We start from the raw sequence: 24153 nt of genomic DNA, 5'->3' as shown, positions 1-24153 counted from the left end.
AGAGAGAAATTACCTCAGATGAAAGATCACACCATGTCTGTACTTTCAGTAATTCTGACTACAGCTTCTGGAAGGGTGGTAGAGTTACACATGGTCATTCTCCATAGAAAAAGCTCTTGGTAAAGCAATTTGAAAAAGCACCAAGAGCTCCAATTGTATGCATTTTAATCCCAAATAGAAAATAAAAAAGTTTGGGGAAGACTGGCCAGGTGGTTAAAAGACAAAAGTGGGACTCATTAGTTCCCCACAGTGTCACAGACCTTTTGGGTAGCTCATATCCTTTCTTGATAATCTGGTTCTCCTCATCTAAAAGCTGAGTTTTAAAGCTGAACTAATAAGAGAAACCAGATGAACTTTCTTTTGTGGACACAAACAAAAGAAACTTGGGAAATATTAAATAATTTTTGTGAAAGAATCAAATGGGAAGATTTTCAGGATGTAGTTTTTCCAAAGACTGTAAAACTTCTTTTCTTTGACTTATTGAGCATCTCAGCCCTAAAAATTTAGGGTGTTGATTTCCTCTTCCTGGCAGTTTTGCTCTGCAGAAACCAATGGAAGGGAGAAAACCAAGTCCTTAGTTTTGGTCAGCCATTATCCAGGGAGCTGGTGGAATTTAGGGGTTTGACTCCAAAGAGAAAGGGCAGAACTTCTCTTGTCTTTTCACATTTCAGACATTGAAAACTAATCCTTATGGGCTTTGAAAACACAAGTTCCAAAGAGATGAAAGCCCCCAAAATCAAAGTTTGTAAATGATTCAAAAAGCAAGTTCAAGCCACATGCAGCTGTTTCACCTGGGAGTTTGGGGAGAGTCACTGCTTGATGTGCTGATAACAAAACAGAACACATAAATCAGCAAACTCTTGATATTAATTCTTACTGGCAGCAAGAAACACCTGATCCTGAGACACCACAAAAATTATCTGAATAGGAGAAGGCAAACAAACACTGCAGACCATCTAACACTGGCACTGAGAAGTCGGTGGGAGCTGTATTTTAACAGCTGAACTACATTGCTCTGCTCAAAGCAATCACAAATACATCATTTACTGCATCTAATTTGTCTAAATAAGCAAAGCTGGATTTCCCATCTCATGAATCAGTGTTATATATTTGCAATATAGTCAGAAAGGGGAACTAAACCACCAGCTTTACTACCAAAAAACATCAGGCAGAAGGGAACTGACACAAACAAAATTTATTCTCTCAAGTTAGCTCCCTAAAATATGTTTGAGGCAGGAATTTCTGTTTCAGGAAATTCAAAGCAAAATAAAACATCAGCTTTATTGTTTTCAGATGTGGAAAGTAAGATCAGTTTATAAAGTTCAATCAAATCACACTATGTGAAGTAGTTTGGTTTGGTACAATTTAAAAATTCTAAAATGCCTTTTTGGTTTATCTCCAGAAAACTTGGACTAGTAGAGGTAAGCAAAATATGCAACAATTTTAAGGCATTATCTAGCTCATTGATGAATAAAATCTCATTTTACTTTAACTTTTTTTTCACATTCAAAGTTACTCTGATGTACTACACTCTGTAGCTACACACACTGCACTGAGAATTAACTGAACTTTTAAAATTTTTACAAATCATTGAGGAACTCAAGTTTAACACAGTAGAAAACTGTCTGTTATGTTTCAAATATTTGGAAATAAACATATTTGTGTCACTGCACTGAGCCAGGCCCTTCACAGGCCAATCCCTCTCCCTGGTCACAGTTAGTGCTACACTGCTGGTCACTCAGTTGAGGTGGCAGATGCACCAATGATCCTGCACACTTGACTTTATCCAGCCCCAGCTGGGACACTTCATGCAGCTCTCAGTAGCTGTAAAAGGCAAAAAATGCAAAATCAACATATGACTGTGCAAACTCAGATCTGTCTACTGGCTGCTCACATAAGCACATGACTATGAAAACTGGAGAAAATCCTTCCAAATATTTATTTTTATCCAAACTGCTTTGCTTCTGAGTTGTTCCCACGTGCTGTGCCCATCCCTTCCCCAGGGCAGTCATGATCCAGAGTGTTGAGGGAGTGGGGTCTGAGCTGAGGGCTGCTGTCTGGTGTCCTGCTTTGCTCTGCTAAACCTCAGGTGTGCAAGTGAGGCAGGTGTAGAAACTTGTCAGTTCTGGCTCCTCTTAACCCTCTGGACAGTGGGTCCTGGAATCCAAATAAAGAGGATATTAATCAAAGAATGCCAAAGTGACTTTTCCCATTTTGATGAAGACTGGTGAGCTGAACAGGCTTTTTGCTGTTACTCAGCTCCATTTGCTTTTTTGTCTCTGTGCACACCAGTCAGCAGAAGGAAAACAATTCCCAGTATGATGAGGAGATACTCTTCCAGGCATTTTTGTTTGCTCAGCCCTCAATAATCACACCTTTTAGAGATGGGGCTGCAATTTCCATTTTTGCAATTCCCAACTGTCACCATCACATTTTCTGAAAAATCCCTTTTTGTATAACTAAAATAAAAAGAAACTGTGTTGAGCTGTCTGGGAAAACTCAGGAGATTCTTCTGTGTTCAGCCTTGGCTGTGAACTCTGCCCATCTTCAGGGTCTGTTCTTCAGCTCAGGCTACAGCCAATGTCTGGTGTCACCATTTGTGGTATTTTTGAGGTCCCCCATGGCAGGAAGGAAATGATGAATCTGACTCCATGTTCTTAGAAGGCTAATTTATTATTTTATGATATGATATTATAGAATGCTATCCTAAACTATACTAAAGAATAGAGAAAGGATATTTACACAAGGCTTAACAAGATGATAATGAAAACCTCATGACTCTCCAGAGTCCCAACACAGCTTGACCCTGATTGATCATTAAGTAAAAACAATTCACATGTTGGATAAATAATCTCCAAACCACATTCCAAAGCAGCAAAACACAGGAGAAGCAATCATGTACTTATTGTTTTCATTTTTCTCTGAGGCTTCTCAGCTTCCCAGGAGAAGAAATCCTGGTGAAGGGATTTTTCAGAAAACATCATGGTGACACCCAGCATCTCCTGGGACTCTAGAGGCTGTGCTTACCAGGTGAGGAAAGGGAAAAGGCTTCTCTTCCAGGGAGGTTCTCAGATCCAAACTGCTGAGCAGGGTGCTGCTGGAAGGAACCATGTTTTGCCAGCCAGCCAGGCAATGCTGTGAAAAAAGATGGGAATGTTTTTCCCTTTTTAATCTATTGTGGCCTGTTATTATTTAGAAGTAACTTCTGCACAGGGAGGTTTAACTGAGTGATTCGTCTATTATTTTTTTAGGAGTATTACATGACTAACAGGAAATAAATGAAATCTCAAATAAAGGAGAACTAAACAATTGTCCCCTCTTCCACCTTTGTAAACTGATCTCTCACTTTGAGAACTCAAGCACCTGACCCCTCTGAACCTGTCTCAACTGACACATCCAGTTCCCTAAACCACAAAACTAAGCTTCCTCCCACCTCTTCCCTGGAAATCTCCAGGCCTGGGCTAGGTTAAATTAACAATAGTGCCTGCAGCATTGACTACTGGCTGGAATACAGGACCAGCAATACAACAGCAGTTTTAAATCCACCCTTGCCACTACTGATTTTGTGAATATTTGATAGACACTTGCCATTCAGACTCCTTAACATCTGTGGAAACAAACACAGGTACTCTTAGCTTTGTTGAGAGGCCAATGTCTGAAACAAGCCAACCAAATCTCCACGTGGCACTTCCTTTTGTGCAGTGTAACGCATTGGAAATATGTCATACACCAAGGCATGAACTCAGAACACACCAAAGGACATTCTGGCTATCTCACTGATGCATATTAAAAATTCTAGTGGAAACTCTGCCAAGGGAATGAGTCCCAGATTCTCTTTCCTTTTCCCATAAAGCAAAAACCAGCTGGGGTTGTGCCTTCAGCAGGAAGACAGCAACTTACCGAGTGCAGTGCGAGATCATCTGCTGGCTCAAAGCTCCTCCTGCGATGGGCTCTGTACTTGTGGGCTGGCAAAAGGGCACCCCTGGGAATGCTGACCCTGGAACCACACAAGGGAATCACAGAATGATGAGGTTGGAAGAGACCTCCAAGATCATCGAGTCCAACCCATGCCCTGACACCTCAACCAGACTATAGCCCCAAGTGCCATGGCCAGGCTTTTTTTAAACACTTCCAGAGATGGTGATTCCACCACCTCCCTGGGAAGAGCATTCCAGTACTTTATTATTCTTTTGGTGAAAAATTTCTTCCTAATATCCAATCTGTACCTTCCCTGCCATAGCTGGAGACTGTGTCCTCTGGTTCTGTCAGAGCTGCCTGGTGGAAGAGACCAACCCCACCTGTGCACAACCTCCCTTGAGGAAGGTGTAGAGAGCAATAAGGGCATCTCTGAGCCTCCTCTTCTCCAGGCTGAGCACCCCCAGCTCCCTCAAACATTCCTCATAGGGTTAGTGTTCCAAGGAAGTTGTAGGAAGTAACTGCCCACACCTCTGCCAAGACACAGGGAATCCGCATGCCTTCCTACTCAGAATCCAAGGGTCTAACCCCAAAGTGAACCAAGTGAAACATTTTGGATTAGGGCAATAGACACTTTACATGTACATTCAGATTCTGGACCAAATTCAGACAAAATATGCATTTCTCATTGATTTCAGGACTGTTCATGCTTATAGAAAACATCAGTAAGGAGTTTTTATGCAAGAGATCTCTGCCTTGAAAACAGCAGCCTTCTACACAACTGTTGGGATGATCTTTTCTCCTTCACCTGATCAGATTTTCTTCTCTATTGTTTCCTTGAGTTGTGCATATTACAAATCAGGAATTCTTATTTACCTGACATGGGTTGGATCTTCCAGTGTCCCTGGGGGCTGGTGGCTACGTGGGATCTTACACACAGGGCAGGCAGCCTCTGAATCCACGGGGATGGTAAAGAGGCGCTCGTTTAATCCATAGCAGTAAACACCTGCACAGAGCAACAAACCTTCATCAGAGTTCTTGTTTGTCACAAGGTCCCTGAACCCAGCCAAAAAAGCAGTGTTCTATCACAGCACCACATCTGCATTCTATAAAAAGAGCTGCTTTTCCTGAAATATCTTATACATTTCCTGTCCCCAAGTAAGTTCCTAAAAAGCAAAACCAAAACTTCAACCTCTTCAATGTAGAAACAGAACATTAGCCAATTACAAGAAACCCTAGCAAATTAAAACAACACTGAGAGTGGATCCCTAGAAGACTCAAGTATCTTTGGAGTAGGATGTTGAATCTGGTTGAAAAGCTGCAGCTGAAAACAACCCATTCTTACTGGTCTTGCATGACGTGGCGCTCTCTCAGGTAAAGACTGATTAGTTCTTTATTCACAGAAATTGCATTAGGAAGAAATATGATCTTACACTTATGAGAACCAATTATCAAATCCAGTTCTTGTTCAGGACCTCTCCAATCCAGAGCCTCAGGCCTGAAGAAACACACAAGAAAATAGTTAGTGACAGAGGGGCTGGCCCTGTGAACAGCACTGCCTCTTCCAAGCACACATGACTGAGAGGTAAATAAAGGCCCTCACAATGTCCTGCTCCAATCAGACTATGCTTAGCATTACTACAGGGATTACTAAGGGATTAACATTGCTGTTTCAGCCCTTCCCCACTCCCACTTACTCCAGGTGCTGCTGATGAATACAGGTGTCTCTGTTGGACTGTCGGAACTTGTGCAGCTCAGCAAAATATTGCTCAGATTTTTCTGTTACTGGAGACTTTGTATCAAGAAGCCCTGAAAACACCAAAGAAAGAGAATGATTTTCAATGATTTACAAAATTTGGGAAAGTACCAAAGCAAGCCTCACAAGATATAGTCAAAACAAAATAATGAGAAGGGCAGAACATCATGTCAAGCCAGAGATTTACTGTGTGCTTTGGGTCCCTTACTGCATTCATCCATTCCAGGTATTTGCTATCCCTTCTGACCTCACTAGGCTTTGCCATTTGCTGCCTGAATTCCCACACCACTGCCACCTCACCACTCCAGGTAAGCACAGCTCACCTCTAGTCTGGAGAGGGGCCTCAGACAAAGCTGCAGGTCCCTTGTTGGGACCTGCTCCATTGGCCCTAGGACAGCAGTTCCATCACACCCCAAAGGGTCATAAACTGTGCTTTAACTCTAAATATCACCACATCACACTGAGAGCTTTGCTTCAGAATTGGGATTCACCTGCAATCCAGTCATAGCCCAGTAAAGGATGGGCACACCAGCTGCTGACAGGTATGGCATCTTCTTCAAAAGTCACATGACGAGCTTCCTTCTGAAAGAAAACAATTAATAACAACTTCCTAATCACCTGACAGGACATTCAAAGGCACAGCTGAGGAGACAACCAGATGCTGTTCAGATGTGACAGCTGTGGCTTAGTTTTTAGACTGGATTCCATCTATGCCTCTTAGCAGTTAATTTGCTCTCCAGCTCTTTGTTTTGTCAATAAATATAACAGAAAGAGGAGACAGGGACTTGCCCAAGTAAGACAGGATTTTTCAGAGCTTTAAACAAAATGCTGAGCTGCATCACACATTGCCAAAGATAAGGCAACCTGTGCTGCCATGGAGGATGATCACAGCCAGGGTCTGCCCTTCATTCCTGAGCAGACAAACTGTGGGACAGCAGCACTGCACCTGCCTGCTGTCCCTCAGCCTGTGGATGAGATATGCAGAAGCCAGAAAACATTCACAGTGAAGTGGTACAGATTTCTGGTCTTTCAGGTCACTGGCTCAGGAAAGCAGGGCCTGAACAAACTGCCAACAGCCAACAGCTGCTATTGCTGGGAACAGTTCTGGCCCCAAGTTCCAATTTACACAGTGGGAACAGGGTAATGTTCTCCTGGCCCCTCCTCATCATCATTCTGTTGACCTAGGAAAATAAGAAAAGCACTGGTTCAACATTTACCTTCAACTCTTTGGGCGGAGACATCAGCAAGACTGATTTAGGGCCGTGGGGCTCTCTGATGGCCATGTGCTGCTCACCAGCCTCTTTATTCTGCACTCTGCTCAGTGATGGCCCTGGATGACTTTTCTCATGGACACCATGCAGCAGAGCAGACTGTTTTCTCTTCTCTCCATGTCCCAGGGGGAAGGATTCTTTCTCTGGACTTCCTCGAGCACCACCATCCCCATCCACTCTGGAGACTTCTCTGCCACACATAATAACTGCAGACACTGGCCTAACATTCTTCTCTTTCCTAGGAAGGTTGGAATTGAAACCTGCTCCTTTCTGTGTCTTTGCTTGTTGCTGCTGTACCCTTCTGGCATTGCTGCTGTGTTTAGGACATGAACAGAGGGCTGGGCCATCTCTGGGTTCCACAGGCACCAATATTCCAGCTGGAGATTTTACTGCACCGACCTGATGTTCCTTCTGTAAGGACAGACTCTCTTAACACATATCATCAGTCAGACTACAAATCCCTTTTGTAAGAACATTTCACTCACTAAATCAACCTCTCATTCTAGTCTGTTCACTCCTTTAAATTCCTGCAGGGGAAAAAGAGAAATCCTTATGTTCTGGAGAGTGTAAGAAAGAGCTAAATGCAGCTTTCCCCAACTTGAAGAACCATTGAACTTTCAGCCCTTGTGCTTAGAAGAAACAAAAGGATTTTGTTCCACAATCCTCATTCCTATCTTAAAAGAAGAAACTTGCCTTTCTTAGGCAGGAACTGATCTCCAAACCCTTTGCCAGGAGAACGAATTGAGACCACAGAGTAAACAATAACCAAAGGACAGCTACTTTTCTAACAGACTCCATATTCCACATACCACTTTCTAAGAGCTCTTTCATGTCCATATGTCCCCTTGACCACACCAAACCACATGCAGAGCTGCTGTCAGTCATAGAGGCCCATTTGCTCCCTGAATTGCTAGCTCACACAGCACACATACCACTCTCCTGGACAAGGGCTTCCATCTCTCATGATGAGGGGCTGGAAGGAGCTGCTTGCTGGGAAGGCCTTTTCTGATCTCCTCCTGCTTCATTTTCAGCCTCTGCAGAAGGTCCTGGCTGGTCTGGCGCAGCCCCTTCAGGAGCTCTAAGTCCATCCTACAAAAACATTTTAATGTAAAGCCAGAAGGAGAGTGAACTACATAAATTCACTACATTAAGTGAAAAAGCAGACACACTTTCAGGGGACTTTTCCTAAAAAATACTTACAGCTGCTGAAATGTTGATTCTTGCTCCTGAGAAATCAGCCAGTCTCAAAACTCCTTATGCTCAGAACCAGCACCACAAGATGCTTTCTCCCCTTGGATAAACTGCCAAATATTCTGCACTCAGAAACTGGGAGCTGACTTAATGGAGAAAAGAAACTCTGAGAGAGGAAACAGTAAACACAAAAAATTCACATCAAAAAGCTAAATAAGAGACATTTGGTTTAGAGGCTGTTATTTAGGACGTATTTATGCAATTCTGCTGTAATGTTTTTTTGAAGTATTGACATTTATATTGTGATAACACCAGGATGCTTGTAAGTTCAAAATATAACTAATTAACATGAATATATCTGCTACATCCAAAAGAAATACAGAGTCAAAGCTGTCTTCCATGTTCCCTGGGCAGCAAGGCTCCAAAAGGCTCAGCTATGACTCAGGACTACAGTTCAGACAATCCCAATCCCACCAATTAATTAAATTAAATCCCACAAAGTGATGCCCTTTTATTAGAAGAGGGAGGTGAAAAGGAGTTAATAAACAGATAAATAAATAAAACCTAGTTTGACTGAAAGGCTGTCACACTGTTGAACATCTTTACAATACCACAAGCTCCTCTAAATTTGCAGAAAGTGGATTTTTAAATTAAACCCTAAACCCAAACTCCCACACAACTTTTGGCTAGACTGATAAATTGTTCTCAAGAAGACTTAGTGTTTCTCTTGGACCTTTTGCTCTTAAGGATCCCCAAAACCTTCTGTAAAACTCATCTAATTTGGTTTTGCATCTGCTACCTTGGCAACTGGACATGAGGAATCAAATGCACATGTGATTCAACAGGAGTGGGAGGAATCAAGAGCAGTGCTGACCATCAATAAACTACAATAACTCTGTTACAAAAAATAAGGGAGAGGTGTATTAGAAAACATAAAATAGAAATATCAGTGTTGAGGCACTAAATTTGAGACAATTTGAAAAACCCAGTAGTTCTCACAGCCTTCACAGGACAAAGCTAATAAATTTGACGAATATCCACCCATCATTGCTTATCAGAATGCAAATACTCAGAAAATAACATCAGTCAAGGGACTTTCTGGAAGGGTTTTACCAGATGAGGTCCACTCTTGGCACAAATCCTTCATGTCCAGCCCCGGGGGCTCAGGTTTATGAAACTGCTGCAATTTGAAATCTTTCTGAAAAGGAGCTTCGGCTCCCGCAGTTAATAAACAAAGGTTGTGTGGGGAGCTGAGAACTGTCCTCCCTGCGAGGAGGGTGTTTAAACTCCGCGCTGCTTCTGCACAGATGCGCTGGTTCGGACTTCCCACGCTCACGAGCGAGAGCCCGAGCACTGTGAAATTCCCCTTTCCTATCCGAGAGGCCGGCCCGGCAGCGGCAGAGATCGGTGAACTCTCCCTCCCTCCCTGTCCGTGCGGGGAGCCCGCGAGTCCCGCCCGGCCCTGCGGCTCCGGGGCTGAGGCCTTCGAAGTCCCCGCGCCGGCCCCGCGTTCCCCGGCCCACCTGCGCCGCCCCCGCCGCTCCGGGGGATGCCCGCCCGCTCCGAGAGCCAGGGGATGCCCGCCCGGCTCCAGCCGCCGCTGGGATTCCCCCGGGCGGCCCCGGCGCGGCCGTTCGAGCGGGCGGGCCCGCCCCACGGCTCCCGGCATGCGCGGGGCCTGCCCGGCCCGGCTGAGGGCCGCGGGAGGCGGGGTGGGGCTCGGGCTCGGGACAGAGCCCTGGGGGAGCCTGGCTCGGCTCGGACCGGCCCGGCTGCGGGGTGGAACTCGGGACACAGCTCTGGGGCGACCCTGCGGGCCCTGCCCGGCTCGGGACAGAGCCGTGGTGTGACCCTGAGGGGCCCTGCCCGGCTCGGGACAGAGCTCTGGGGCGACCCTGCGGAGCCTGCCCGGCTCGGGACAGAGCTCTGGGGCGACCCTGAGGGGCCCTGCCCGGCTCGGGACAGAGCTCTGGTGTGACCCTGCGGAGCCTGCCCGGGTCGGGACAGAGCCCTGGTGTGACCCTGAGGGGCCCTGCCCGGGTCGGGACAGAGCCCTGGTGTGACCCTGAGGGGCCCTGCCCAGCTCGGGACAGAGCCCTGGTGTGACCCTGAGGGGCCCTGCCCGGCTCGGGACAGAGCCTTGGTGTGACCCTAAGGGGCCCTGCCCGGCTCGGGACAGAGCCCTGGTGTGACCCTGCGGGCCCTGCCCAGCTCGGGACAGAGCCCTGGTGTGACCCTGCGGGCCCTGCCCAGCTCGGGACAGAGCCCTGGTGTGACCCTGAGGGGCCCTGCCCAGCTCGGGACAGAGCCCTGGCCCGACCCTGCCCCCAGAAGGGTCGCATTCCCCCAGCACCCCCATAGGCCAAAGGAGTTCTTTTAGAGAGGAAGGGCAGATTTGTCTTTACAAACAAGCTGTGGGTCTGCTGGTAGATAAAACCAGCACTGGGAGAGAAAAGAAACAATGGGAAGGACGCCACTGATTGATGAATGGAGAGATACTTGCTTTTACAAATAAACTTTAGGTTTGCTGATAAATGAAATTAGACATTGAGAGATGACAGAAACAGTGGGAAAGAAAAAACCCCTAAATTCCATAAGAATTAAAAAATAAAAGGGAGGGTTATACATTAGAGGGAAATCTTTGGGAATCAAGCATTCTGGGAAGTCTGAACCTCTCAAGTACCTCAGAAATGGGGAGAGAAGGGAAATGTGGCTGGGAAATTGAGATAAAAAGGGAGGCTGGGTCCTCCAAAAATTGGAGAGACACAGGGGAATGCCCCATGGCCTCTCCCTTAATTGGAATAAAGCCAAATGACTCCTCTGTCTCCTTTTTGGACATAAACCTCTGGTGTTTGTGGATTAATTTTCCTAACATTTTGAAACCTCATCACGGGAAATCTGGCCTTCTCTAACTTACCAGCTGAAGATACTGATCCACCAGAGTTTCAGGCCAACAACTCAGTAGTTGCTCACTATTATTTCCGACAATATTCTCAAGAAATCATTGATTCAATACTGACAATTTCAGTGCAACTAAAACTACCTATCAGGCAGTTCAGTATCATTGGTCTCCCTGTTAATTTTCAAAGTAAAAACACAGAAAAAGGTCACTAGTGTCACATGCAATTCAGTAACACAAAGCAACAAAGCTATACATGCTGATGTAAGCTGATATGCTTACACTGGGAGACTGTATCACAACATGCAGGACACATCAGGAGAAATCTTTTTCCAATTCATTTTTATTTTGGTTTCCATTGTTTACAGCACTGTTACAGGACTAACTCATGCAAATTTATCACCTTAAATACAGCAGAGAAAACTCACTGGTAAGAGTATTTTGAAGAGCTCCATCAACATAATACAATAGGAAAAGTAACTAGCAGCAATAAGATAAAAGTGCATTTAGCTGACCTTCTTTAAATGGGAGTTTGGGGAAGACTGTTTCTGGAATTACCTGTTTTAAAGAATAGTTTAGCATTCTTTATGAAAATCAGAAGAGAACAAACTCATGATAGTGTTCATTCCTCCACCACTCTCAATTAAAGAAGTACAGCTGTAATTTGTTTCAGAGGAATCCAGCTTATAGGCCTGTCTGTTAAAAGTTTGGTTCTTGATCACTTGGGCTTCCAGGACAAGGGTTATACCCACATAGTTTAGCAGTTTTGCCTCTGAAAAAGTTCAAGTGGTTCTTTCCTCCATTCTGTAGGTTAGGCTTCAGCTCTGCAGTGAGAATGCCAACAGCAGCCAGGCCTGAGCAGCATCACACACACAGCAGCAAAACACGGGGTTCTAAGAACCCATCAGTCTCTTTTCCCTTCACAGATAAGACGCTGGCTTAAAGATCAGCTCATTTATCAGATTTCCCCTGAAGGCCTGCTGAAGACATAACACTACCTCATCAAAAGCAAGTAGTCATGAGCTGCTGAGCAGTAGAACATCATCCTCTGCCTTGACCTGGAATTGACAATATCCTTGTGCATTAGGGACATGCTGAGTATTTTAACTCAATAAAACAGAACATAGCTTATTATAGCTGTGTATGTGACAGCCTGAGAGACTAAAGATTCAAATTTATTCCACCAAAACCTGCAGAAGAGTAAGACTAGATGATTCCACTTACTCCAATGTATTTCACTACAAGCTCAGAGTACCCACTTCCAAAAGCAAGGACTCGAATTTTTTCTTTGCTTGTTCTCAGATTTGATCAAATCTATATTCCCATTCCTGTCTGAGGAACCCAGTCAAGATGAAAAAACCCTTCTGATAGAAAGAGCTTTTCAGTTTGAGTTGGAGTCAAAGCTTTCTACTGGAAGGGAAAGGTTTGTTTCCTTTCTGCATTCTAGGGATATCTCACCATTAGCTCCTACACAATCAAGATACCTCAAGTCTTTCTGCAAATCTCAGAACAGCCTTACTTAAGAAGTCCTTACTGACATTTCACTATTTTTACTCCCTCAAGTATCAGGCAGCTTTCTGCAAGTTCCATGATATGAAAAACATGGGACTTATCACAGGCACATATATTTACATCTGAGCATGAATGAGAAATTCTAAAGCCATTTTCAAGGGAGAAGTCTCTTTGCCATTATGAAAAACACCCCACTGCCAGGTAGTTCAGAATTCAGCTGGGACCTGCTCAAAGACAGCCCATATTCTGTGTGTGTGATGCTGAAGAGATATAGGTTGTCACTAACCTCAGAACTACAGGATCTGATTCTGGATTCCTCAGATATTTTGTAGGCAACACCAAGATTATAACCAACTCATGGCAAAATACTGACCTACAAGGAGAAAAAGAAGCTTGCAGTAGAGGAACTTAATCCTACTCAAGCTCCTAAAATCAGCTAGAATTTGTTCTCTGCCAATTCCAACTGGAAGAGACTCAAGTCCTTCCAATTCCCAATTATTATATTCCAAATGCATCAGAGCAAAACGCAACAATTAATTTCATGTATTTGCAAATAAAGAATGTATTTAAAAAACTAAGTTGCTTTAAGCTATGCTTGCCCTGGCATGAACTACAAGAGCCATAACTCCCCCCACCCCAGAGGAGCTGTACTTGCCAGGATGTTCTGATACTTTTAACAGAAGTTTTAACATATCAAATCCTATTGCTGCCCAGACTGTACATGCTGTGGGAACTCTACATGAAGCAACATCTCTTACAGCGTGTAATCCACATGCTGTTCTTGTGGTCAGATCGTGGTAATGGAATTCCACAGGCCTGCTTCCAGAAAGTCAGCTGTGCTTTTCCAAAAACAACCCCCACATTCATCAACTGAGCTCATAATGCAGTGCTTTACATTGTGTCAACTGGCTTCTCTTTCCTAGTTTTCTTCTTCAACAAGCTGTCAAATTATCAGCACTATCTCCTTCACAGGAACTAGTTCTGTCTTTGCAAACTATTTGTCCATCATGGGAAATGGGCCAAACTGTGTTGTTAAAGAGCTCTTAAAACGAAGAAACTAACTCCAAATTCACTAAGCTTACCAAAGCAAAATCTTAATCCCTCTTGCTCCAGAGAACTGGGTTTTATTCATAGGTTTAAGCACCCTGAGAGCAATAAACCTTTCTATGCAGTGACATTGTGATGTTCTGTTTGTTCTAGAATAACGGAATGTTAACCTCAGAGACAAGTCTGTGTGGGCTATAAATGCTTTGTGAAACCACCACCGTGTCTGTGTGCATGGGATCTGTGTTTAGTCAAACAGCTGCTTGCCACACATACGTCAACCTGGGGCTTGGAAGTCAAAAGTTCTGTCTTTATGAAGTAAAACAAATGACTCCCTAAAGATGTGTCAGAATAACTTTTAAACTGATAAACATTTGCTTGATTGCTTTAAATTTGTTTAAAGCAAAATGAAGTACAGTAAAAGCCCCCTGTAAATGTATAAAGCACACACTCCTCCTGAAGTAGCCTGGTCTCACAAGGAAAAAGAAGAGTTATTAACAGGTAGTGTTTAGAGGTGGGACACAGAACAGGGAAGCAGAATCCTACTGTTCACACTGCAACTGGAAACACAGCAATTTGCTCTTGCTCATTCCCTTTAGGAAATTCCATCACCCACCACGTTCTCTGCAGTAATTAAGAGAGCACTGAAGGAAAACTGTTGTTTTTCTCTTTTTCTCACACTATCTGCTTTGCTGCAGATACTGATGTGTGAACATGTTGAGCTCGCTGTCAAGCCAACCTGCTTTGTTCCTGCAAGGAGAGAAAGTTTTGTTAGCTGAATGAAACAGCTCTTCCCAAGCCAGTCAGAAAGAAGTGCAACAAAAATGAGTACACAGCATGGCATGGAGTGCCAGAGGTTCATCCAAAAGGCTGCTGCCATCCCTTTGCAGGTCAGGAATGCTTGCCTGCTGTCAGTCCCTAAGCTTTGAGGTTTAAACAGAGATTTTGGACACAACTTCACATTGGTCTTACTGTGTAGGTAAGGAATGTTTGAAAAAGTCTTCCCAACAGCCTCTGCAGGGTAAAGAAAGCAAGACTGGGTACAAAGGTGAAGGCAAGACTTTTTGCATAATTTTTTAAGGGCTTGAAGGAGTTTGTAGGAGCGGAAGACTGTATGTTTTTATAAATGGGAAGGAACTGTAATTCCAAAATAATAAAAAACAGGAAGAAAAAGGTGCTTTGTGAGACAGAAGCTTTAAATGACTGTCAACAGCCCATAGGAAAGTACCTAGTGAAAGGGAACATGACTCGGTAGGGAAAAGTGCTGACACCTGCACATCAAGTGCTATGACGCAGACAGAATGAACTCCAAGCTACAGCTCATACGAACATCCTGGGGCAATCACACGAAAAACAATTGTATGGAATAATCAAATCTCACCTGAGCAGTTTTGCTTTGCTCTGCAGTGAATCCAAAACTTCTATTTTTTTATTCATGGCAGAAATTTCTTGCTCAAGGTTCTCCCGAGTGACATCCACTTGCTGACACAAATGAGCAAACGTTCCAGCAAGCTCTCTATGAAACAAAAAGAATTGAGTATAATGAAAAGTAAGATCAAGCAGCACACTGAAGGAATAAATCCCTTTGATGTATAGGGATGATGGTATCATGACTCAGACACTCATCTCTCCCCTTCTGCACAAGAATATGTCAGAGCATTTTGATGTGAGACACGGAAGTAAATTAAGACTAATGCCTAACAGCGCCCAAACACTACATATTCAAAATAAAAGTAATATTATTTTAAAACTTGTGTCATTACATTTTTGAAAATCTGGAATTCAGCCTGAATAGAAGGAACAGCACTAAAAACCCCAAACAGCAGATTTCCATAAGGTGTTAGCTGAATACAGGGAACTCACTGCTGGACTTGGTGGCTGCAGTTGGAGCCTGTGTAGCTGACGATGAGCTGCAGTTTCTCCCCAGCATACTCCACAAACTGCCTCTTGAAAGCTCTCTCCTTCGCTTTGGTGGTCCAGGTGAGGCGCTCGTACACATAGAGCAGCCCATAGAGGCCAAAAGAGAGAGCAATCAGTCTCCAACCCACAGCCTTCCACACCTAAAGAAGCACAGGGATAGACAAATTACACCATCATCATCTCAGACTGATATTCACTCCCAACAGTGGTGCACAGAGCGTTGCAAAATCAGCTCACTATACTCAAATAGAAGATCAAAGGAGAAAATAGGTAATAGGAAATAGAAAACTCCATCTGTCAACAGCAAATAGCTACAGGATTCAGCAGTGCAAGTGCTTTTTACATCAGTGCTCCAACTTAAGTTATAAAAATGCTACCTAGAATGCACACATACCACACCACCAACCACGATGATCCCCATGGAAGTCCGGGAAGTTAAAGAGGCCAGTCCAGTCACCATGGACACCATGAGTTCTTCCTGGGTCATAGAGCCCTGAGGCAAAGGAGGCAGACTGGGATTTGCTGGTGTTAAAGGGCGCTGAACCTAATTAGAAAAGCAGGGACAAAACAAAATCAAAGAAGAGAATAAAGGAGGTGAACTACTGCTCTTCCCACCAAGGGAACTTCAGCAGCCATTGAAATAATGAATATCTACCCCAGTCACTCAATGAGGCACTCTACCTGGTCATTATAGCCCATCAAGGCCCGACGACCATTCTTTGGTCCCAAAAATCTGTTCACCAGCATCGTCCATCCAAGAGAGAAATGGAATTCTATGTCCTCCTGGAAGTCGGCACAAAGCTTGTCACAGTTCAGATCATAGCTGAGCCTGAAGCACTGCCGGGGCATTAGCAGGTCTATCTGGCCCCGCACAGAGACTGGGAGGAGGGGTTTTAAACCATCTACACAGAGAGAAAACAAAAACATGCAAAAAACAGCTGTTGAGTTCACAAGAATTAAGTGGTCCTGTATTCTATAATCAAGGTGCTTATGGCTTGTTTCATCTTCTACAGTCAGTTTTCTAAACATGTTAAATTTCATAAGCCAAGCATGTTGCAAAGTAAGAGATGTACTATCAATTATTATTCAATTCTTGGTTTTTCAGACCAACCCAGAAGGAAATCTTTCCATGGATCCTCCAAAACCCTTATAGATAGCTGGTGAAGTTCACAGATCAGCAAGACCTTGGAACACAAAATCTGAAACTCACTTCTTCAGGCACCATGGTCCCATATTCAGACAGGCACCTAGTTCCAAGTAATTTGTATTTCATTAGGATTTGGTGTGAGAATCTCCCAAATTTTGCCACAGTTCCACTCTGTCATGAGGATTACACTGTGACTGTACAATTTCATTAGGAAATCACCGCATCAGTTCAGACACAGAACTCATCCTCTGCATAACAGCATTACTCATCAAGATGGAAACTAAGATGGTGTCAGCTGCACTGGATCAATGAGAAACCTAGTTTACATCTACCTAGTTATTTCACACTGCAATTCAAGGGAAGAGAAAGGGCAGTACTGCCTGTGGAACTGACCTATCATTTCTTGCTGCACTGTCTGCAGGGAAGTTGTGATAGCACTGGAGCACCGATCTGACATGTTACGGCCCAGGCCTTCCTCAATGTGTTTATGCAGCTCCTGACAAACAAAGAAAGGGTTATTAAGATTAGAATAAACATAGCTGAGATGCAGGCTGAAGGTGCTGGAGCTTGCTAGTTAAAAAGATCCTCCCAAAACAGGAGTACACAATCTGTCTGCCCAGTGTTCTAACATTAGTATCATACCTTCCCCCATTTTTCAGTGAGGGGGTTGAAAAGGCAAATTAAAAAAAAAAATCTCACACAGACTCTAATTTAGTTCAGGAAAAGTTCTGTTCAATCTATATAATATGATATATAATGTGCATCAATTGATTACTGAGATTATCAAAAACCTAAAGCTTTAGCTCATATCCTAGTTGGAAGATTAAGATGTCTAACAATGAGCTGGCATAATTACTCAGAGCTAAAAAAGGTCTCTTAAACTGCTTAAGCAAACATCACTTACACTCTTGTACACTTTAAGAACTACTTGAGATGGGTGGAAGTCTGCTTGGTATTCATCTACCAACACTGAGAGTCGTCTGATTTCTTCTGCCATTGCATTTGACACCTAAACAAACAGCACAGGAGAGAAAATAGAGCTTCTGAAAGCTTTTCTCCTCTTCCCATAAGCAACTCCCACATTTTTAGTACTTCAAAGCCTTGTCAGCACTGCGCATTTTCCCCACCATGCTGGTAGCTGCTTCAGACAATCCAGTTTTCAGCAGACACTCCTCCTTACCTGCCTCTCCACCTCTTCAGTGATTTGTTTGATTTTCCGCTTGTAGTCTTGAGTAAGGAGCTCCAGCTGTTTGTCAATAAAACCTAGACGATCCTGACGTTCCTCTCGCATTTCCAGACAGTAAACTCTGGTGAAAAAAAAAACCTGTCCATCAAAATGCCAAATAAATGCATTTTTGATCTATAAATATATTTGAATTCCAGAAATAAGACAGATTTTCTTGCCCAGGAACAAAATATGTCAATATCTGCAACGCATTACACAGTCAGGGCACAGGACAAAAATAAGGTCTTTTTCCCAATACTTCCATAATTCACTAGAAGCAAGACCACCAATACATGTCCTCCTGGCTCTCAGACACACTGGGTTCTGCTTTGCATTTCAGAGCCTCATGTTGCCTTACATCTCTCCCAGAATACAAACTGCAGTTCTGCAAACACCAGCCCAGCTCTCACCTCTGCTCCTGGGCAGCAACGTGCACGGAGTCCATGATGAGACGAACATCTTCTGCAATCTGCTTCGCCCTCACTGTATGCTGCTCGAATTTTGTTTTTACTGCTGACTGTGAGATACACTCCTGTATACAAAAGGCAGCCCAAGATTAGCAGCAGGCAGAGCCATATTAACACAATTTCTCCTTCCTGTACGATCTGTTTCCAAAATATGTCCCCACAAGTGCCAGTCTTTCAGGAGTAAAACCTAACCAAAAGGTCGGCACACATAATGCTTACCTCAAACCTTCTCTCGAAGCTTTGAAATTCAAGCATTCTTACTTGAAATCCATCTGCCAATGCTCCACCTGAGAGAAGGAATGCACAAAACAACCACTCAAATTTTGAGAAAGCAATCAGATGTTGGACATCAAGAAATGCTCTTGCACTGAAGCCAATGTACAAGTGCTACTAAGTCACCCCTTCTGTTGTGATTGCCTTATTAATAATTTTGGCCTACCCCAATTTTATACATTTTTTGAAACAAGATACTCTCTATTTTCATCTCTGTAAGTCAATGGAAAGTTTCTGCTAGCTTTCCTCACCTCCTTCTGGCATCCCTTGAGCCCTCTGAATCCTGGCATTCAGCACTTCTTTTGCAGACACAAAGAAAATTCGATCCCCTGCCTGGGCTCGATCCACCACACCCAGTTCATCCACCAGGAAACTGGTACACCGCTCCATGTGCTGCCGGCGCACCTGAGGGACAGCCATGACAAACCACACATGCAGTTAAATCCACATTAGCCATTTCTTAAAGGTTAGAACAGGCACCCAAGTGCCCTCTGCTGGTCTAAGCTAACAAAAAAGCATGGGAAAAAAATTTGCTATTTTGTGGACTTTTCCAGAGGTTTTCTAAAGTGATCTAACTTCAAAGGGACCCTGTGAGACTCTTGATTTCCTGCTCAAAATTTCAAGGGTCATGTCCTGATCACTCATCTATGCTCCCTTGAGTCTCCACACTAAGGTGATAATGATTGTATCCCCAAGGACCAGAGTCAAAACAGACTCCGTAATATCCATGCAAAGAGAAATAGTTTAAACACATCACAAACCTCTTCCATGTATTCTGGTTCAGATGCAGATGCATCCCAACGGTTATTTAAAATAAATATATTGGGTCGAGACAGACGTTCATTCACCTTGTGAAAGAACTGCTTCTCCTAAGGCAAATGAAACAAAACCTCTTTAATTTAATATGTCAAACATTTTTAACCTTTAGCCAAATTCATTGAACAAGTGGACCTGCACATACAGTTTGCATCAATGTTGATTCAGAATTTGCCACCAGGACAAATACATCAGCATCAAGACAGAATTTGTCAATCCAGCTGTCCAGCTCTGTGGTTACATCAATGCCAGGGCTAGAAATAAAGAGAAATGAGATATTACTGTGCTGTGAATACAGCAAAAACAGAATTTAAAAAGTTAAGAGCTTTTCAGAGCATTAATTACTCGTGTCTGAGCTACACTGCCCTGAGGTGAGAGAGTACAGACTAAAAGGAAGAAATGACCAAGAAAATCTCACTGTTAATTACAGCAAGAGACTTTGGTCACTGTCTTAGATTAGAACAGGGTCAATTCCCTGGAGGTTTGTTAAATATATATTTAAAAACATTTCCGTAATTAGTCTGTGATAAGCAGGAAAGGAAAGAAAGCTATTTCTCACCTGTCCATCAGCACCAGGTCGTCCTTTAAGAGAGAACATTTGGAATTGGGCCACATTACACTGACTAGGCTGCCAGCATTCAGATGTTCATCCTGATGAAGGGCATGAGCCAGCTGGTTCACGGTCTATGAAAAGATGGAAATAACATTTCCTGTTTGCCAAGACCCACTAACACACTTATCCTTCCTTCAGGGCTGTTCACAGACAATTGGAGATAAAGCCCAAGTTCAAACTATTTTCTCTCTGGAAGGTTTTCTACATAAAACCTTCTTGAGTGTCCTAGAAAAAAAGGCAACTGCTAATGAGAGTTTATGAGAGATTTTTCCTTTCAGGAAAGGATACTGAGGAATTACCAGGATGTCTGTGATTCTGTCAGTTATACAAAGCTCAGAACTTCCTGAGTCATTGCTCCCTGCTTTCACTAACAAATACAACATATCATCTCTTCCACAAAATGAGCAAGTCCCCATTCTGCAACTTGCTTCATTCCTTACTTCCTACATCTAACAAAGGCTCATTCTTCATCTCCACTCCTTTAATGATTAAAATCCTTAACTATGAATTTTTATTTTTTTTTTCTTTCCTTTTCTGACATTTCTGAAGAGTTCTTATCCTTAACCTTATGCTTAAGGAAATTGTACCTTAACACTCTTCTTTTCCTCTGAACCTTCGGTCAGCAGGAAAGCCTCATGTCCATCTGTCCCTTCTACACGCAAGAAGCAGTTAGTGGTGTGTCCAATTCCTGAAGGGAGAACTTTGTCCCACAGCATGGCATTGATCACAGTGCTCTTCCCATTGCTTGTCCTGCAGTCAGATTAAGGACAGTGTTTCAGGCTTCCAAGAGCCAGGTGTGCTCATTTTGATATTACAAAAGCAAGTTCTCTACAGCCAAGCTGTATCAGAGCCATTAACAATTTAGGTGCTAGAGGCAACATGCAAAAAGACTTTTCTATTTCCCTATTTAAAGAATTCTTCAAATTGAAGAATTATCTGATACAATACTTGCTTCCAATTTACAAGAGCACTTGTATCAGAGACATTACAAGCAAAAGCTGAAGCACTAGTGTTTATATAGATATTTTTTACTGGCTACAATGCTCAAATGCTTTACTGAATGGGGAGCACAGGCAACACAAGCATGTGACTCACCTCCCAAAAAAAGCAACTTTCATATGTCGTCTTGCCAGCACTTCACTAATACCACTGACTTTTGACAGGTAGCCTTTGACTTCCAGTACCTGCTCTTCTGTGGTGACAGGATCAAGCTCTGCATTCTTGTGTGTTTCTAAAATCGAAATAGATCATGTCTCTGAATGCCAGAAGCCATCTGGGTCAGAGCTGGGTGAAACCCCTCTCTGTGATGGTACCACTTAACATTTATCTGTGTCCCACAGCTCACATGGGTGTTCTTGACATAGGCAGTGACACCCTGGAGCAATTTTACAATAGGATTTATCAAATGGACTCTTCTGTGTATCTCATAACCGTTCATTCTTGGGACTGCCTTGAACAGCCAACAGTGCAAACAGGCCAACCCTTAAGAGATAAAATCTGGCTGTGCCTTAAGCTGTTAAAGCCAATTACTGGTGTATGTTACATGTCAGTAGCAATGATGTGTCCAGGCAAGAATAGTGAAAGGATTATGGGCAAAAAATACCTACTGGGGTTGTGTAATTAATTAAAAATCTCCCAAACATAAAAACCAAGCATAGCTCCCGAACTAGTTCAGTTTCTTAACATGCATGAACGTTAAGACGAACCTGAACTCCACCCAAATTCAACAATTTTCCTTTTTTTCTTACAAACATGAATGCATAAACAGACATGCATGTATAAACACAGATTTAGCAGTTCTGTTGAACTGACTGAGGGGGTTGGGGTGTGGTTTGGGGGAAGTTATATGTAGGTAGAGCACTGTTACACACTCACAGTTCAAGAACTCAAATTACCTTCTAGGAATGAGGAGCTCTCGTTGATGTATGCAGCCAGCTGTTCAAAGATACCATTGATTTTCTTCTTTGCAGTGACAAAATGTTTAAGTGGAGAAGCATTTACCTCAGCCATGTGTCTTTTATCCTTCTTCACTGCAACTATTGAGTTGGAACGAGTAAAGAGCAGGGACATTGCGCTACAGGGAAAAATCCAGCAAAGACCAGTGTCACCAAGTGTCAACACCTGTCCAAGGGGGTGTAGTGACAGGACAAGGGGGAAAGGCTTTCCATGTACAGAGGGCAGGGCTGGATGGGACACTGGGGAGAAACTCTTCCCTGTGAGGATGGTGAGGCCCTGGCAGAGGTTTCACAGAGAAACTGTGCCCCATCCCTGGAAGTGCTCAAGGCCAGGTTGGACAGGACTTGATCCACCCCATCTGGCAGATTGCGCCCCTGCCCATAGCAAGAGGTAGAACTGGATAATCCTCAAGGTCCCTTCCAACCCAAACCACTCCATGACTCTGTGATCCAACCGAGCATCTTTACAAGAACTAGATAAATATGGATTTTAAGGACTATCTTCTGTCTTTCATAAAGAAATTGTTCCACTTTATACAACTCATGCATCAGGAAAAAAAACCAAAACTCTTTCTCCCCTCCAATAAACAGGCTCGCAGGGATCACTCCTCCCCATCCTCTGCTTACTTTCAGGATGAGTTACGTTTTCACAAGTCACGCATGGCCAGCTTGAGGCCCTCTCCAAGACAAATGGCAGCAGTTTTCCCTGCCTTCTCCCTCGCCCCGGCCGTACTCGGTCCCGCAGCTCCTTCAGCGACGCCGAGTCCAGCCGGTCTCCACCCCTGTGGCAGAGTGACCGTGGATGACGGACACAGGCTACCGAGCTCCGCCGTCACGGGCTCTGCTCGCCCGCCAGCCCTGTGTGCCCGGAGAATGTCTCCGGCTCTGCTCGCCCGCCCCCCTGTGTGCCCAGAGGACGTCCCCGGCTCTTTTCCCCCGCCACCCCTGTGGGCCCGAAGAATGTCCCCGGCTCTGCTCCCCCGCCAGCCCTGTGTGCCTCAGGGATGCTCTGGGCCCTGCTCCCCCGCCAGCCCTGTGCGCCTCAGGGATGCTCTGGGCCCTGCTCCCCCGCCATACCGGCGCCCGCAGAATGCGCTGGGTTGACGCCCCGGCCGGAGGCCGCCTCCCCTCAGCCCTCAGGGGCGGGAGAAAAGGGCGGGAAGCGCCCTCCTCGTGCCCCCTCAGGACCCTGCCCCAGCGGGTCCCACACTCACCCGTCCCTACCCTTGTCACTGTCTCTATCCCTGCTCCTCTGTAGGCGACCCTCAGAGAGACTGCGCCGGCCTGGAGCAGCTGCCAGATCCCCTCGGCCCGGCCCCGCCCGTGGCTCACCTTCACCACCGCTCCCGCACCGCCGCCATGTCACCCCGCGGCGCCGTCGCCCGGGAGGTGCGGGGAGGCGTGTGCGTCATCGCGGCGCGCCGCGCGCGGGGCACGCCGGGAGTTGTAGTTCCGGGCCCTGAGGGCGGGCGGCGGCGCGGCCCAGCCGAGGAAGGGAGCGCGGAGACCGAGTCACGGAAAGGTTTAATGCGAGGCCCGGCAAGGTTTAATGCGAGTCCCGGCAAGGTTTAATGCGAGTCCCGGCAAGGTTTAATGCGAGGCCCGTGCAGCCCACACCGCACAGCCCGGTAACGCCAGCACCGCACCGGCCCAGGAAACACACAGCAAAAGGACAACAACAAAAAAAAACCCCGCAAAAAACCAAAACAACCCCCAAAAAACACCCCTCCAAAACAAACAAACCCCCCAAACCCCCCAAAATAAAAACAACCACAAAAAACCCAAATAAAATAAACAAACAAACACCCAGGAAAAAAAAAAAAACCACAAAAAAAAACCAAACCAAAGCATCAAACCAAAAAAACCCTCAAAAAACCAAAAACAAGAGAAAAAAAACCCAAAAAACCCAACAAACCAACAAAAACCAAAACAAAAAACTCACAAAAACCAAGGAAACCAAACACCCCCAAAACAACAAGAACAAAAAAAAAAAAAATCAAAACAAAAAAACCAACAACAACAAAAAAAACCACAAAAAAACCCCCAAACAAATAAACACCCCCCCAAAAACATCAAAAAACCAAAACCAAAAAAACCCCAAAAAAAACCCCAAAAAACAAAAAACAAAAAACAAAAAAAAAAAAAAAAA

At 44.3% G+C, this 24153-nt stretch overlaps 2 protein-coding genes across 6 annotated transcripts; both read right to left on the bottom strand.

Moving 5' to 3' along the window:
- Positions 1-1284: 1284 nt before the first annotated feature.
- Positions 1285-9797, bottom strand: MIIP (migration and invasion inhibitory protein). Of its 3 annotated transcripts, XM_084220330.1 has the most exons (12): positions 9657-9790; positions 8933-9028; positions 8143-8299; positions 7875-8031; positions 6889-7353; positions 6163-6253; positions 5613-5724; positions 5349-5413; positions 4792-4921; positions 3901-3997; positions 3028-3135; positions 1285-2157 (listed from the first exon to the last, which is right to left on the bottom strand). In XM_084220330.1, exons 4-12 carry the CDS (start codon positions 8028-8030, stop codon positions 2086-2088), a joined length of 1296 nt encoding a protein of 431 aa, XP_084076456.1. In that variant the 5' UTR covers position 8031; positions 8143-8299; positions 8933-9028; positions 9657-9790; the 3' UTR covers positions 1285-2085. The 3 variants fall into 3 exon arrangements, with proteins under 3 accessions (XP_084076456.1, XP_084076457.1, XP_084076455.1); XM_084220331.1 differs by lacking the exon at positions 8933-9028 and having other exon boundaries at positions 8143-8279; positions 9657-9797; XM_084220329.1 differs by lacking the exon at positions 8933-9028 and having other exon boundaries at positions 9657-9792.
- Positions 9798-11368: 1571 nt separating this feature from the next.
- MFN2 (mitofusin 2) lies at positions 11369-24060 on the bottom strand. Of its 3 annotated transcripts, none has more exons than XM_084220040.1 (19): positions 23337-24060; positions 22632-22786; positions 21945-22123; positions 21145-21280; positions 20637-20799; positions 19996-20120; positions 19582-19690; positions 19382-19489; positions 18872-19025; positions 18567-18634; positions 18291-18412; positions 17836-17962; positions 17560-17664; positions 17049-17151; positions 16190-16410; positions 15903-16052; positions 15452-15648; positions 14970-15104; positions 11369-14338 (listed from the first exon to the last, which is right to left on the bottom strand). In XM_084220040.1, the coding sequence occupies exons 3-19, from the start codon at positions 22117-22119 to the stop codon at positions 14269-14271; spliced, it is 2268 nt and encodes a 755-aa protein (XP_084076166.1). In that variant the 5' UTR covers positions 22120-22123; positions 22632-22786; positions 23337-24060; the 3' UTR covers positions 11369-14268. The 3 variants fall into 3 exon arrangements, with proteins under 3 accessions (XP_084076166.1, XP_084076167.1, XP_084076168.1); XM_084220041.1 differs by lacking the exon at positions 23337-24060 and adding an exon at positions 23219-23275; XM_084220042.1 differs by lacking the exon at positions 23337-24060 and adding an exon at positions 23229-23245.
- Positions 24061-24153: the final 93 nt, after the last annotated feature.

The sequence above is a fragment of the Fringilla coelebs genome (genome assembly GCF_963513975.1).
Source record: "Fringilla coelebs genome assembly, chromosome: 22".
Lineage (NCBI taxonomy): Eukaryota > Metazoa > Chordata > Aves > Passeriformes > Fringillidae > Fringilla > Fringilla coelebs.
This window is presented reverse-complemented; position numbering and strand designations above follow the sequence as displayed.

Bases quoted from the DNA above. Each gene is read 5' to 3' on its own strand.
- MFN2 (XM_084220040.1), bottom strand. From the start codon at position 22,119: ATGTCCCTGCTCTTTACTCGTTCCAACTCAATAGTTGCAGTGAAGAAG. The intron at 19,490-19,581 runs GTATGTGCAGGT...CATTTGCCTTAG, and splicing joins AATCAACATTGATGCAAACT to GAGAAGCAGTTCTTTCACAA. The intron at 19,026-19,381 runs GTTTGTGATGTG...GCTGTCCCTCAG, and splicing joins AACCAGAATACATGGAAGAG to GTGCGCCGGCAGCACATGGA.
- MIIP (XM_084220331.1), bottom strand. From the start codon at position 8,030: ATGGACTTAGAGCTCCTGAAGGGGCTGCGCCAGACCAGCCAGGACCTT. The intron at 7,354-7,874 runs GTATGTGTGCTG...CTGTCCTTACAG, and splicing joins AGCCCTTGTCCAGGAGAGTG to AAGGAACATCAGGTCGGTGC. The intron at 4,922-5,348 runs GTAAGATCATAT...TGCTCTGTGCAG, and splicing joins GATAATTGGTTCTCATAAGT to GTGTTTACTGCTATGGATTA.